General features: G+C 33.5%; 1 protein-coding gene across 1 annotated transcript; it reads left to right on the forward strand.

The window, feature by feature from the left end:
* Positions 1–13139: 13139 nt before the first annotated feature.
* On the forward strand, positions 13140–16387 carry LOC21401214. Its single transcript, XM_010090164.2, has 4 exons — positions 13140–13736; positions 14229–14424; positions 15066–15659; positions 15952–16387. The coding sequence occupies exons 1-4, from the start codon at positions 13582–13584 to the stop codon at positions 16141–16143; spliced, it is 1137 nt and encodes a 378-aa protein (XP_010088466.1). The 5' UTR covers positions 13140–13581; the 3' UTR covers positions 16144–16387.
* Positions 16388–16637: the final 250 nt, after the last annotated feature.

Here is a 16637-nt window from a genome sequence, read left to right on the forward strand (position 1 = left end):
ATACATATATTAATTTCATAAATCCTCCATTCACAATATAACATAATATTTTCTAAGAAAATCCTTGGCTTAAAAATACATAAATTGTATTATTTAAGGTCTGAAATTTTCTCAGTCATTACAACATTAAGGAAGCCGGAGAGAAGAGCACTTCCCACGAGTTCAGCCATGGTTTCTCTTCCTCAAAAACAACTGAAATAAGATGGAAATGATGGTAAGCAGTAAGCATTCTAGAGTACAATTATGAGCTCAAAAACAGTAACTTGCTATCAAAAGAAACAAAAAGAATCACTCCAATCTTTCCTATTTTTTCTACTTTTCCAGTGATACTTTTTTTTTTTTTGATGGAGTGGTTGAAGATTATATAAAATATTCTTCGTTTACTATTAACAATTTGATTTTATTCGTTTGCCTATGTGAGGTTATTATTATTTAAGATATTTGCATAATAATACTCTTCAAAATGTTAATGAGTTTCCTTAACGTTTGAGAAACACAAATAATGTTTCGTACAATAGCTTGTACAATATCTTTAAATTTTAAGGATTCAAGTTAGCGGGTAGAGAAAAAGCAGAGCTTAAAAACGGCTACTTCAAATGAAACGACATTGAAATAAGAAAAATAAGTTGACCAAAAAATTAAAGCAAATAATAGAAACTCCAACTATTTCTGTTCTTCAACCATGTTAATTTGGCCATATTTTTACATATTTGTCTTTTATTATTCAAAAGAGGGTTTAAAAATTAAAAATAAAAAAGCCGAAAACATTACAACGGAATTAAGGAAAAAAAAAAGGATTCTTTACAAAGATTACTATATCAAAAATATTACTGGTAACATCTTTTTCTCTAAAAACAAAACTTGGAATTAAATCACATAATTATAAAGTAGAAGGTAAGAAGAAAGAGATATACCTTTGGAGAATTAAGTGAAGATCTTAATGCTAGTTGTAAACAGGAGAAGATAACTTTGGTTGTAGCAATCTTTGTGCTTCTCTTTAATATATCTCCTTTGAATGATGAAAGTTTTCTCTTCTTCCAAAGGATCTGAAATAAGATTGCTGATTTAGATGGGAAAACACTCTAGTGGAGAATAACAACAGGACTTTTGTTCAAAGAAAGTATCTCTGTTTTTCCTCACCAATCTTTCTCCCTCTTTTCCTACCCCAATTTACACTTTCGGTGAAGGCAATAATTTGTGCTTCCAAGAGCTCGCAAGAAGAGGTCCACTTATTCAGAGTACTTGACATAAATTCTTATACAGTATATCTTTTTAATAATTGTGAGTTGTCATGATTTGTATAATAATATAATTTAATAAAAACGGAATATATTTTGTACTTTTTTTTTAAAGGAGGTCTAATTCATTTTACATATTTAAATTTTTAATTTTAAGTTTTTATAAATAAAAATTCTTTAAAAATATCATATTTAATATTTTTTATTATAATTAAATTTTTTTAATAAATATCACATCTAAATTAAAATTAAAAACTCAAATTTATAAAACAAATAAGACCTTAATTACCTAGAATTAAACCAGAATGTGACATCAATGGAAATTTATCTTATGTTACAAGTAATTTGTAGATTCTCTTTTCGTAATTCATAAATTATTTTTTTTTGTAACTCGCAGATTATAGTTTAAAAAGTAACGATTATTTTGAAAAGTAATATTATTTTATTTTTACTATTATTTTAAAATTTATCTTATATTATTAATAATTTATTGGTTCTTTGTAAATTATTTTTTTTAACCCATAAATTAACCTAAAAGTTACTCTTTTTAATAGTATTAACATTAATCTTTCCTACTTACATGTAAATAATAAAAATACTTTCCCTAAAAAGCAAAAAATTTAAAATTAAAATTCACATTAAAATCACTAAAAACAAAAAACGAAATTAAAAATGCCCATTATTACTGCCTTCCCTTTCACTCTCCGACACCACCGCCGCCGCCCTGCCCGCCAGTTTCAAGAAACTTCTGACGCCATACCGGCAACGACGACGAAACGACAACAACCATCATAAAAAGTTCAGAAGCTGTTCTAATGGGACCAAACCCTTGAGGGTAACGATCCTTTTCGTAGTTTTTTTAGTTTGTCTTCGAGTTTATGTGCGATTCGTTGGTTTTTTGTTTTTTTTTTTTTTTTTTTGTGAAAATCGCAAAATAACTTTCGTTTTTTTTTTTTTGTTCGTGCTATTTAGACTTGTGTTTCTTTTAGTTTAGTTTAATTAAATTTTACTTCAAAAAGTTTCCTCTCTTTTACCTAAAAAATCTTGAAGATTTAGGATTGTCCTGCTTTATTAAGATTATTGAGTTTTTCTTTTTTTTTTTTAGTCAGATTTGGTTTCGAACTGTCAATTTATAGTAGGTTTAGGCTTTATTTGATTTCCCTACATAAACAGGCCATTCTGCATTTTTTTTATTTCATTTATTACAATTTTTTATCAACAAAACAAAATTTTTCTTCTGACTTTTTAGGTCAAATTGTTGGCGTTCTAGTTAATAAACTGAGGCTCCGTTCACTTCATTAATTCGAGTTTAGAATTCAAGTTTTTTTTACAGTAAAAAGCTCTCACAAACAATCACATCTAACTTTTTTGCTACAGTAAAAAGCTCTCACATAAAGTCACATCTCAACTCGAATTCTAAACTCGAATAAGCGAAGTGAACGGGGCCTGTCTTGTTCTTCATCTAATTTCATCAAAAAAGTAAAAACTTCCATAATCCTAAGGTGGATTTTCGTATTTTCAAAAAGTAATGGATTTCTGAATCCGTAGTCTTTTTTTTTATGTGGGAAAACTGGAAATTTTAGAATTTCTTTTCTGAATATTTTTTTATTCTTTTTCATGTTTGAAGTCATGAAGAGCAAAAACGTTAGAGACCCTAACATTCAAGGGTATGGAAGATTACAACATTGAACATGCCAAGGAAAAAGGAAGCCAAAGAGATCCTGTATTCGGTCGCCAGAGTGCTCGGACCCATTATGCAAGGTCACGGTTGGGATGTCGAACTACTCGCCGAATTTTGGTAGTTTGATCTTCACTTCTTTTTTTTTTTTAACCTTCTTTCTAATGGTTCAAATAATTCTCAAATTGCATTGTGTTTTAGGTTTTTGTTCTTATTAAGAATTGATCTTACTAATCTTGTCAGCCACTTTTGGCTCATCAAAAGATTGAGGGCGCGTTTGGCAAATATATTTAGGTCTCGTTCAGCTCGCTGATTTGAGTTTTTAATTCGAGTTGAGATGTGACTTTATGTGAGAACTTTTAACTATAGTAAAAAAGTTAGATGTCATTTTATAGTAAAATTGAAATTCTAAACTTGAATCATTAAAATGAACGGGGTCTTAAACCCATGATTTTAATTCTAGTGTTTTCCTCCCACAAAGAATTTGAATTTAAAAATTTCCCGCTAATTGTTCTCACAAAGTTCTCGATAATAAATTATAATCACTGACTTGAACGTGTAAACTAAATAGTCCCTAAGTTTTTCGTTATCATTGTTTATTGTTGTTGTTGTTGTTCCTGCAAAAAGACTTAAATTTGTTTGAGTTACAAAGTGCATCTTTTGTGACCTACAATTAAATTTTCTCTTTCAATTTTAAATTGTTTTTTTCTTCATTATAATTCAATTTTAAATTGTTTTTTTTTTAATAACAAAATAGCTCATGTTGAATGTCTTGTGTTTTAAGTTTTTGTTCTTATTGATATCAATTTGACTAAACGTCAGTTTAGGATCAAAACGAAGTGTTTTCTTTTTACTGATTGTTCATTTTAATGCAAAAAGAATTGAAATTTTGTTAGAAAGAGTTAAATTTGTTTCGGCTCTAAATTGCATCTTTTCTCACTTTTTTCTTTCTTTATACTTTTTAGTTGTTCCAATTCTCATATCCTCGTGTGTTCTGTGGTTTCATTTTTAGGGATAATTAGTTCAAATAATACCAATTGTCATTTGTCACCTTAGGCTCATCAAAACACTGAACTTTTCCTTTTTACTGTTCTTTGGGAATTGAAAATTTGTTTCTATAGAAAGAGCTGATTTGTTTCTCTTCCAAAGTACAAATTTTTATTATTTTTTCGTCTGTGAATGCGTGAATGGCCGACCCCAATTAAGTTGGGATTAAGGCTTGTTGTTATTGTTGTTGTTGTGAATGCATGAATGGCAGCCCAGACGATCCATCTAATCTAGGATTGAATGTAGGACATGGACTTCTTATAACCAAGTTAGAAATGTATTGTTTTCTCTCTGATTTTTGTATTGGGAATGTTGAACTTGTTATCGTTTTATTGTTGGGCTTGTTCTTATATTTGTTTGATCTGTATAAATTTGTCTTGTTTATTGAAAAAGTTGGTCTTTTTTCTTGCGGTAGTCGGCTTATGGATTTGAAGTTCACTTTTTTAGCAACACAAATAACTGTGTATATATTTTTAAAAAAAATGTTCTTCCTCTTATTCATCTTTGATTGTACTTATGGAACCGATCGTTTCATCAGGTTGTTTTGCCACCAGATTTTGTATCTTTCTTCTTCTTCATTCACCTCATAGATCACAATTTCTTTCCTTTGTTCTTCGATTACACGCCAAAAAACTCGCTCATTCTTTTCTATCCTCCGCACTTTGATTTCTATATTCTCCTACCTTTCTACTTTCCATGCCTCTCAGTCACCAAACATTGTTTAATGTTTTTAAACGTTTTATTTTGCCCTTGTAATTTATGCACAAGTTCTTAATTTTATGCAGGAATGGAAGGACCTAGTGGCCAAGGGAATGCCTGTCGCTTTGAGGCATTTGGGTTCCTGCAAACCTAAAGAAGGCACGACGCTCCTTGGTGGCAATAGGACCACCATAAAGAATGGCTGCAGTAAGAAGAAATGTGCGGGTTGATCACTGGTGTTGTGCTGCATCTCATGACACTGCTGTGGATGAAAAAAGATGCTCGGACAAATCAAATGACCTTGCATGCACCCGCGCAAAGCACAGAAACGTCAAATCACGGTTGCGATTCAAGTGTCCCCATCTCAGATTTCAAGTGGCCATGTCTCGGATTCGACGTCTCCGAGGACGAGTCATGAAATGAATAGCTCTTTTTTAGTACAATCTCTCAATAGTTCCAAGTTAAGAGGACTATCTTTTTCCACTAAAGGTTGTAGTTGGGGTAGTGTTGTTTGAGCTCATATGGGAATCATTCAAATATAAACTTCGTTAAAGATGGTCCTATTCTATGTGGGGATTTTGGGAGCATTATTTATTTACTGCTATGGATGAATGTAGAGAAATATTGATAAAGCTCGGATAAACATGTACGGATCTTGAGTTCTCATTTATTTATTATCTATTATTTATTTTGTGAGACTTCTTTGCTTATTTCTTGCTTGACCTAGCTACTTAGTTCTTACTCACCAAAATCCTTTTATTTTATTTTGCTTGAATCATAAGTTCTTTTAATTCCTGTTATTGAGAAGCTGTATCTTTAATTCCATTTTCTCGAGAATTCATTCAATCTAATACCTCTAAAGAATCATTCCATTGACAATAAATATATATATATATATATATATATTTCTATATATTTATATATACACACATACATACGTGGTCATTGTGTTTTCTTTATTAGAATAGAAATTTTAAAGTTTCATTTATTTCACCGATTCAAATTTTCAGTTTTAAATTTTTATAGTTAAAAATCCTTAAAAAATGTCATATCTAATTTTTTTTTTTTACTACAGTTAAAAGTTTTAAAAAATGTCACATCTCAACTCAAATTGAAAATTTGAATCTGCAAAACGAACGAGATCTAAGACAAATATGTTGGGCATCCGTGATTTACCGGTATTCCTTTTTGCTAACAGTTGGCTGCAATTAAAACACACAAAGAAAGTAAGGGCCTGTTTGTTTCCGTTTTTGAAAACGTTCTTCACATTTTTCGAGGAGAAAAAAATGAAAACAACATAACGATGGTGTTTGGTTCAACACCGTACCAGAAATGAAAGCAAAATTGTTTTTGTATTTTTCCCAAAAACTACTATCATTCTGAAAACAAATTAAACTCGTTTTCATTTTTTCTATTTCCATTTTCTCTGCTCTGAAATTTTTTTCAGCCCTGCACTTCTCACACGCGATCTCTCTCACGCAATCTCTTCCTGAATTTCTCCGTTTTCTTCTCGTCCTCTTCAGTTACAGTTCACCGGTCCTCTCTGATATGGCCTCTCTTCTCCAGTTTGCTCTGGTCTTTCTTCTTCGGTCTTCTCTAGGGACGACGATGACAATCATGAGATTTGGAGTAGGAGGAGGCCATTGACGACCTTCCTAATGCCCCTGAAGATCCCAACATGGTGTCTGCAATTTTCAACAAATTCAGGGCCAGTAACTCTCCCCTAAATTTTGTTCCTACCACTTTCTTTTGTGACCCATTTCAGACCAGAGCAAGTCAAGGGGGACGATCGCAGCCACGCCCTCACTTGGGTCGCTCCAAAAGTCTGAACAAGTTTTCCAATCATCCTCTTGCCTGGCCAGTTGAAGAATTGCCGATTTAAATATGTTAAATACTTTTTGGGTTTCCTTATTTTTTTCTGAAAGTATAAAATTGAGCCCTTAATATTTAGAGAATAAACTTACAATTGCTTTGGAATGAAGTTAGGTTGATGTCTGCTGGAGATTTTTCACGAATTTTATTTCAATTATTATTTATTTAATATATTATTATTTTAAACACTATTACATATTCTTAAAAATTAAACCACCAAACACAGTTTCAGTTTTTTTTAAACTGAAAATAATCTCTGAATAAAATTATCAAACGCATTTTCAGAAATGATTCTAAAATGGAAATGAAAATATTTTCATTTCTATTTTCATACGAAAAATAAAATCATTTTGGAACGAGATCCAAACACACTCTAAAAGTCAAAGTAGTTAAGAAAAATATATTTATATTTTTTTTCTTTTTCTCATCAGCAATATTTAAACCTTTACAATTCACATTTAAATGTAGAGAATACTATATGATTTCAGGATTAGGGGTTTCAAGACAATATTGAGATTTTCAAAAATATTTATAAATACTGGCAGTCAATATTATTTTATTTTCTTTACTTCATTGATGATTTATTAGGTAAATTTTTAATTTTAACAATTAATTAGTCCTCCAAATTTACTTTTATGCAATCTCCATCGTTGATCACCTTTTTCCATTAAAAAAAAAGAAAAAACTCCATCCTATGACTCACACCAAAAATTCACATACAATAAAGAGAATAAAATAAATAACAGATTTACAGTAAATAATTAAATTAAATTGTAGATTTGAAACATTTACAGTAAATATCAATTTATCGTATAAATGTTTTTTTTATTACTCGTAAAAAATATTTTTTCTCTACATAAATCTTCTTTTTACAATCAATAAAAAAAATTTCAAATTATAAAAATTTTTATCATGTAAATTATTTTTTACCAATCGTAAATGAACAATTTATACAGTCAACTACTATTTACTTTAAATAGTTTTAAATTTTATTTTTTACTTAATTTAGTTTCAAAAATATGCTACTACAATTTTATAAAAAAAAAAAATTGTATCATACACCAAATTTTTTAAACTTATAAATAGCATAATTATTTTAATTAATTAGTAAATAAAAAATAATTAAAATTAAAATTTATTTTTTATTTTATCCTTTTTCACCTGAAACACTAAAGACGACCCGTTTATTTCATAAAATTAAAAAACTCCGATTTGTCTCCATCTCTCTCACTCTCGACACATCATGCTTGTTTGGAACCATTTTGAAAACAGTTTTCACAAATTTCGAGAAGAAAAAAATGAAAATGAAAATAAAACGACGTTTGTTTAGCAAATGTTTTGAAAATGAAAATAAAAATGAAAAGAGTGAGAATGGTTTTTGTGAAGGAATTAGAATTGAAAGTTGTTTTCACTTTTTTATTTTCATGTTTTAGTACTTATCAATAATATTATAATATATTAATTAATAAACACGATTTTATTTTTTTATTATACTCAAAACAATCTCATAAAAAACTAACCAAATACAATTTCAGAATCGGTCCCAAATGATTCTCAACACAATCTCATTTTTACTTTTTATTGAAAACAAAATCATTTTGAAACCAATTCCAAACGCACCCTCATCTCTCTAAGAGGTATCAAAAGGACTGAACCGGCCGGCACGGCCCTCTACAATAGAGGATTGGGCTTGGGCCGGGCCTAAGGCCTGAGGGGAGACCCTCAGGCCCAACTTGAGGGGAGACCCTCAGGCACAAACCCAACCCTGAGCCCTTATGGGCCGGTCCTACTAATGGTCCTGTAAGACCTTCATATGGCCGGCCCTTTAGGACTTTATTGGGCCGACCCTACCAAAGGCCCTGTTCAACGGTCCAATTTATGGTCGTTGAGCAGGCACTGATTGACCAGGGCGGTCGACCGGTAAAGGCATCACCAGTCGACTGGTGGCCTACAACTTCTCTGCACGGCCCTCTACAGTAGAGGGCTAGGCTTGGGTCGGGCCTGAGGCCTAAGGTGAGACCCTCAGGCCCAGCCTGAGGGGAGACCCTCAGGGACAGCCCCGACCCTGGGCCCTGAGCCCTTATGGGCTAATCCTACTAATGGTCCTGTAAGACCTTCATACGGCCGGCCCTTTAGGACTTTATTTGTAATGTCTGAGAAAATTTCAGACCTTAAATAATACAATTTATGTATTTAAGCCAAGAATTTTCCTAGAAAATATTATGTGAATGAAGGATTTATGGAATTAATATCTGTATTCCTAAATTCTGTAGCAGATTTCATGTTAAGTTCATGTTTACGATCAGGTAAATTCGATCGATAAATTCTCACCGTCATCTAAGGCGGAAGAATTTTCAGTACAAATATAGTTTGAGAATCTTAATTTCAAGAATCTCCAAGTACAGCACGATGTTAGCAGCGTATAAAAAACGTACTGACATTTTAAAAGAAGAGAAAATCCTTAATTGCCAGACAGCTAGGTTCAAGTCACAAGATAAATACCTATAGTAGAAGGGTACAATGTGAGCTCGGGAGTTGACATCATCAGAAACAATGTCATTCCCAGGATATAATGCAGAAAAGTTAAATCTAGAATTTGTTTAGTCTAGAATTAATTTCAAGACTTGAAACAGTTCAAGATATTACGCGAGTAAGAATTTAATGTAATGTCGAAGTAGTCGGGAATTAATATTGAACTGTAAATAAGCAGTAGAAAAGGAACCATCAAAAACTATAATTTCCTGTCGGCTAAGTTACTTACTTACAGTTAGTATAATTTTTAGCAGTTTCAAGAGAAACTTGAGAGATGAGATAAAAGTACAAAAGTGGGTTAAGTTTGGTCAGATAAAATGTGATGTGATGGGGGTATGTTATATTTTTCCCTCTATTTTCTTCACTTGGCCAGCCAAGCTTAGGAAATTAGAGCCAAAATTGGCTAGTGGAGTGTGCTAGAGGATTTCATGGTAAGGTGATGTGATAGTAGTAGTTGAAGGGGAAATGAACCGGCCAAGGATGGGGGATTTGAACCAAAAATTTGGTTGACTAATGGAGTGGAATTTAGGTTAAATAAATTATCACCAACTTGCCTATAAAAGGAACCATCACAAGCTAGGCTCCATTTTTTTTTTCTCTCCTCTTTCCTCTCCACCCCAAAATTGGCCACTCCACCCATACTCTCTCAAAAAGTTTCTCTCACTCTCCTAATCCTAAGCCACTAGTAAACAATAGAAGGAGAAGAATGAGATCAAAGGATCCTAGGAGAAGCCTAACCAATGATTTTCTTCAAGGGTATAAATTCTAAAACCTTACTCTCTATTTTCCATTTTAGCAAAGTTTAAGTTTGAGAATCTATTGATGTAAATTTGTGATCCTCAAGAAAAATAAGTTGTAATAAGGGTGTGTGAGTTTTATGTTGGTTTTGTGAGTTTTGAGGTTAGATTGATTAGCAATATGTGGTATGTTTATACATGGTTGAAGTTGCTTACTTTTGGTTAGAGGAAAAATTTTTCGGTTACTTTGAACGTGAAAATGAGGACCCAAGAGCAAGATTTTTGGTGTTTCAAAGCTTGAACTTATAGCCCTCAAGGTTTGGAACATTTTCGGTAACTAGGACAAAACCCAACTTTAACTCTAAAAGCAAGTTTGAAGCCATTTTGTAAAAAATGGACAGGCTGTCCAACACAATTTCAAAAAGAAAATTTTTACTACAGCATTGCTATAGCATCCGCAGTATTTTAAAAGATTGCTGCAGCATTCCTACAGCAAAGGAAAAAAAACAGCAGCCAATGTTTTTAGCCAAACGAGGCCTTCAGAGGTTGAATTTCAACTTTCACCAAAAACAATAATTTTAGATCTCGACGAGACGAAGAATTGTCGCGAAGAACAAAATTTTGAAATCTGTATCTAAGATGCAGTAAAAAGCAGATTTCAAAAACTGCACAGTTTTTAACAAAACAAAACTAAAACAGTGTCGGTTTTAACAAAAGGTTATCAAAGAACCCAAGATATGAATTCAGTAAAATACTATGATTTTAGACCTTGCTTAAACGAGGAATAGCCGTGAAGAAAGATTTTGAAAAAAGAGTTTCTACAACATAGTTTCACGGTGGTTTACAAATTAACCGTATAACAACTTGTGGAATAGTTTCAAAAGTCGGTATTCGAAAAGAGATTTTATAACGGGATTTTAGTGCTTGTAACTAAATAAGTGAGTAATCGATTTTATAAAAATTGAATGATAGTTTTTTTAAAAGCTTAATAGTGTTTTGAGCAAATCATCCCGATGGGCACCTACGAGCCCAATACGTTAGGTACTTAGAATTACAAAGATGGGATATGGGTCTAACGCCCGTATTAATTCAAGAGACCCAGTTGAGTTTAAATTTCAACGGCCTAAGAGTTAGAATGCCGTTAATAAGTTTCTAAGTCGAATTGGGCCTTAATATCATAATAAGTCTAATGAGGAAAATTATGGAGAATGAGTTACTAGATTGGGTAAATGATTTTCAATCTAGACATAAGTATGTTAAGGGTAATTAAGGAAAATAAGATTTTGAGGATTTAATAAATTGATCCTTATAGTAAATTATCCTTCAGTAAAGGAAAGGAATACAAGCGTTAAGTAAAGGGCTATATTTCCTTCATAAGTTGCTAAAATAGAATAGCAAACGATAGATAATCTCACACTCTCAATGGGTGTTCATTTTCAGAAGTAAGCCAGTAAGAGAATATGCTGTTTGGCGAAGAGTGGATTCCAGCTCTGTAAATCAGGTAAGTAGGAATCTCGCCTATAGCATGAATAGATTTTAAAGAAAAATTACACATGTTATATATATACATGTTTATGCTTTAAGTATTGTATGTGATGTCATGTCATACTGCATACACCTTAATAAGTCAAGATAAACTTATAAGAATAATCTCAGTTGAGTGCCGTACCAGCCTCCGCAAGGGAGGTAACTCAAGCTCTGCAAGGGAGAAAAGAAAGAAAAAAATATAATAATGTCCTTCGCAAGGGAGGCATTCAGTTCAGTTATAATCACGGTGCCATGGGGGACCTTACAAACCCTCACGTCCCGATGATTGCGTGCAAGTGGTACGAGCACTCGGGCCCATAAGAAAGATAAGATAAGATAAGATAATAAGACTATGATAAAACATCATAATTAAGCATAATCAGCTCATGTATATTTATTCATGTGTACTTACAGTTATTTTGTGAGAGATAATTCCTACTTACTGAGCGAAAGCCCAATCAGATATGTTCATGCTGTAGGTAAGAAATCTATCAGCAATTCTTGAAGGGCAATGGCGAGCGGTGGACGAATGGTGGAGATGAGAATGAATACCGCTAACACATAAAATCTTCCGCAGTAAGTTTAAGTAAAATCATGTATATGTCTATATGATTCAAAGGTTTCAACCATGTATGTTTAAAAAGTATATGTACATATGTATATTGAGGAAACTGAGGTTGTAGCTAACAACCGTAGTCTTGAGTATTTAAGTTTTAGAACGTTGCAACAGTGCATGTAACAAATAAATAAATTTTAAACATGACGATATAAATGATTGATTTTAAAAGAACTTTAAGATGTACTTGAATTTAACATTTCTCACAAAATCTGTTTTGAAGTCAAATTAGATGACCCGATTGAATTGGCTAGCTTTAGAAAAGCTTTTACAGAGTATTTGAAACAAGAGTTCAAACGTTGCTTCATTTGAAGGATATTTCTAAAAGGTTTTACCTTAATTAAAATTAAGAAAAGCTTTAAGAAATTTAGTGATATATTCTTTTGAAATTGTTATTACGAATTATGAAATTATTCATTCTTATATATAAAATAAAAAAATAAAAAAAATGTTCTGCAAATTTTAAGAAATCCCAATAAGTACAAGTTAATTTCAGCTACGGTGGCGGCCACCCAGGAGGGTCATCACATTATTGGGCTGACCCTACTAAAGGCCCTGTTCAACGATCCAATTTATGATCGTTGAGCAAGCACCGATTGACTAGGGCGGTCGACCGGTAAAGGCATCACCGATCGACTAGTGGCCTACAACTTCTCTGCTACCGGATGACCGGATTACATTGGATTCCCCTCAAAACTCAAATTTAATTTAATTTTTTTAATGCACTTGAGTTTCACTTATAATTAATAATTTTTTAAGGATTTTTTTTTCATATTTGATGACAAAAAAATAGTAATATATCATATGCTACAAAAAATGTGATTTTATTAAAATAATATGAAAAATTACAAGAAAATGACTGGACGACATAAGTCGACCAGTTAGCACTAAAATGCCTCAAACCTCATTAAAATTTCATATTGCGTGCCTGGGTCGTACCTAACCTTTCGCGTGCCTGGGCCGTGCCTAAGTTGCTGGCCTCAAACATGAAGCTCAACCCATGCTCTTTTGGTGTGCCGGGCCAGCCTAGCCCATAATACTATTACGCCGGGCCGTGCCAAATTAACCACTTTAGTGGCTGGAAACGGCCCGACCCATAAACGGTCTAGCCCAATTGACACTCTTACTCTCTCTCTCTCTCCTTTTTTAGCTCTCTTGCTCTCAACTTCTCTCTCTCCGTCTCCCCCTTCTCGGCTCTCTCTCTACTACCCCATTTGATCGTCTACTACCAGAATCAACTGCCATAGTGTCATCGCTGCCGCTTTCCGGCAAACCTCCGCCCTGAAACATCCCGCCCGAGCGGGGTATTTTTGAATTTTTAGAAATAATGATAGCTTAATCTGCTAAAAATGGTTTAGCCAGAAAAAAAAAACGCCGCACGTGCGGTGTCAAATGCCGCCAAGATAGCACGTATAAAGGATCTTTTTTCCTTTTTTCTTTTGAAATTCCAAATTCGAAACCCAAAAAACGAAAGGAAAAAAAAGAAAATAGTTTCGAAATGGGTTTTTCGGATTTCCATCGCTCCGATAATGGGTTTCTTGATCCGTAGCTCCTAATCTTAATTGGGTTCTTTTTTATTTTTCTCGGAATACTCGAAATTTTTTTCTGGGTTTTTTTTTCCTCCTGTTTGAAGGCATGAATTTGGGAGACCTTAATAAAGTATGGGAGATCAAGGCCTTGAAGAAGCCGGGAGAAGAAGAAGCCAAGAAGATTCTAGAAAGAATCGCCAAACAGGTTCAACCCATTATGCGTAACCACAAATGGCGTGTTAAGCTTCTCTCCGAATTCTGGTACTTTTTTGTTTCAGTTTTGTAATTCCAAAATTTTCAAATTCTCTTTTGTTTAATGGGTTTTGTTCTTATTGAGAATTGATTCTACTAATGGCGTGTTAAGACTGTTTTTTTTTTTTTTTTTCATTTCCTTTTCTATTGTTTAATGGTTTTTTTTTTCTTTTTATTTCGCAATAACAATTGGAATTTAGTTTATGAAGAAAGAGTTAAGTTTGGCTAATTTATAAAGTATATATTTTTCACTTTAAATGACAATGGGTTTTCACGTTTTACTTTTCTTATCTTTTTAATGGTTAGATTTCTCATATTCTCGTATTGTCATATGTTTTGTGTTTATGTTTTTATTGAGAATTAATTCAACTAAACCCAATTCGTTTACTTTTGGCTGTTTTTTCGCCTTTAAATAGAATTGTTAACTTATTTCACTTGTAAAGCACAATTTTTAAGTAACATTTTTGTTTTTTGTTTTGTTTGTAAATACGTGAATGGCAGCCCAAACAATCCGTCTCTTCTGGGACTGAATGTAGGAGGAGGAGTTCAGGTGAAGCTCAGGCTTCGGAGGCCGAATCGGGAGTGGGATTTCTTCCCTTTCGATCAAATTCTCGATACAATGCTCCACGAGCTTTGTCACAATGTTCATGCCCCTCATAATGCTAGCTTCTACAAGCTTTGGGATGAACTTAGAAAGGTATACTTTTTTCCTTTATTGTTCATATTGTTTATGCTGCGGTTTTTGTATTTTAATGTTGAATTTTTTTTTGTCTTATTGTTGGGATTTTTGTTCTGTTTGGCGTGAAATGTATTACACCAGAAAAGGATACTATTTGTCTTGTGGTGATCAAGATTTGAAGTTTGCTTCTTTTTTTATTTGTTCAACAAAAATGATAGCATGTAATTGGTTAGTTTCTTGCACTTCCTCTGGTTCATCTCTTTAGATTTGAAATATTACCAATCAGTTCTGATTTAAAAGATGGTTTTTCTAATTTGTTTCACTTTCTTTTATGGTATGTTCTTGTTGTGTTCCTTTATGAGGAGATAGAAATGAAATGAAGAAAATGGATCCTTACCTATATGCTTGCACCTCCTACTTGGCAACTATTGTATTTTGTTACTCGGTATAGTTCTGTGCACTATAACATGTCGGCGAAAGAAAAAACAAAAAAAGAACAAAAAAAAACAAACAAACAAAAAAAGAAAGCATGTCATTGTTGTTAGTCAAATAGATATGTTTGTTTTTCAAGGTGAACTGTAAGTCTAGTTCTGATTTGGATGCGTTGGTTTATGTTTATTAACCTTTCATTTTCCCTTGTAATTATTAACTTTACATAGGAATGTGAGGAGTTGATGACCAAGGGAATAACTGGCACGGGGGAGGGGTTTGATCTTCCTGGGAGGTGTTTGGGTGGATTTTCCCGGCAACCTCCTCTCTCTTCTCTTCGTGCAACTGCACTTGCTGCAGCAGAAAAGCGATCCCGTATGGGATCTCTTCTACCATCTGGACCTAAGCGTCTTGGCGGTGATAGCACTATTATGGTTGCCCTTAGTCCTATACAAGCTGCTGCAATGGCTGCAGAAAGGAGATTGCAGGATGATCTCTGGTGTGGTTCTGTTTCTGGTGAAGCTGTGGACGATGGAGAAGGAAGCATTGATAAATCACATGATCTTGCACGTAGGGAGCAAGGTGCGGGAACCTCAAAGCTTGGTTATGATTCAAGTGTCCTTGCCTCAGATTCCACGTCACGGAAGAGAATTCGTGAATCAAATAAATTTTCTTCAGTTCAATCTCCTAATGGCCACTTGGGGTCCAATTTTGTGGATCTGTCTTGTGAGCCGTCTTCTGGGTCCACGTTTAACTTTGACACCAAACATAATATAGAGGAATCTGCCATGTGGGAGTGTGGAACATGCACTTTGTTGAATCCGGTAAGTTTTTTAATTTTTTGGTTCAAACATGATCTCTTTGTAGCGTGGATTTTTGTTTCCTTTTTCACTTTTTGCATGCATTATTTAGTAAAGTTTATTAAGTCTCCTTTACTAGCTTTCTAGTCCCTGTTACCTGGTTTCCATGGGTACATATTTCACTATTCATGCAAGAAACTCAAGCTATAAGCCTTTTTCCTTTTTATTTAGTTGTTGCATTGCGTTCAATTGCTATTTATTCCTAGTACACTTTTAATTGATCATTTTGCATATGAAAAACGCTGCACCACTGCAGCCATTGGCTCCAATTTGCGAGGTCTGCGGCACGCAAACGCCAAGAGATGTGGGGACCAAGTACAAATTTTGGTCATGTAAATTCTGCACTCTGGAGAATTGCGTGAAGTTAGATAAATGTTCTGCTTGTGGTCAATGGAGATACTCACACGGTCCACCAGTGGCAGCCCAAGCACCTAATATTGGCACTTGAGAGATGAAATGCTAAAAGTATGTTAGCCTCTGAGCTCCCTACACTTGTATAAATATTTTTATTTTCTTTTGGCTTAGAACCTTGTGAATCACCAAAAAGTCTCTGGAACATATCTTTCCAGTGAACATTTTGGTTTGGACAGTGTCATTTGAGCCCGTACGACAATCATACAAACTCTAATTTGGTAAAGGTGCTAATGTTGCTATATGGGGATTTTGGGAGCATCAATTCATTGGTTATATCATTGTGAGTGTAATATGTAAAGAAACACTGATAAACCTCTTAAGAACAAACAAGACCCGTGCTATTTTTATTTATTTATTTATTTTTGTACACTGACAACCCGACTTCTCGAGCCGTTTCATTCCCCTTGGGGTACCTCCCTCAGTTTGTCCTGGTGTGTTCGGATAGGAGGGTCCACACACACCTTAGGGATTAGTCCGGTGCTCAAAGAGGCATGGATGCCCTACGTTATCAAATATATATATATATAT

The sequence above is a fragment of the Morus notabilis genome, unplaced genomic scaffold (genome assembly GCF_000414095.1).
Source record: "Morus notabilis unplaced genomic scaffold, ASM41409v2 Scaffold1185, whole genome shotgun sequence".
NCBI lineage: Eukaryota > Viridiplantae > Streptophyta > Magnoliopsida > Rosales > Moraceae > Morus > Morus notabilis.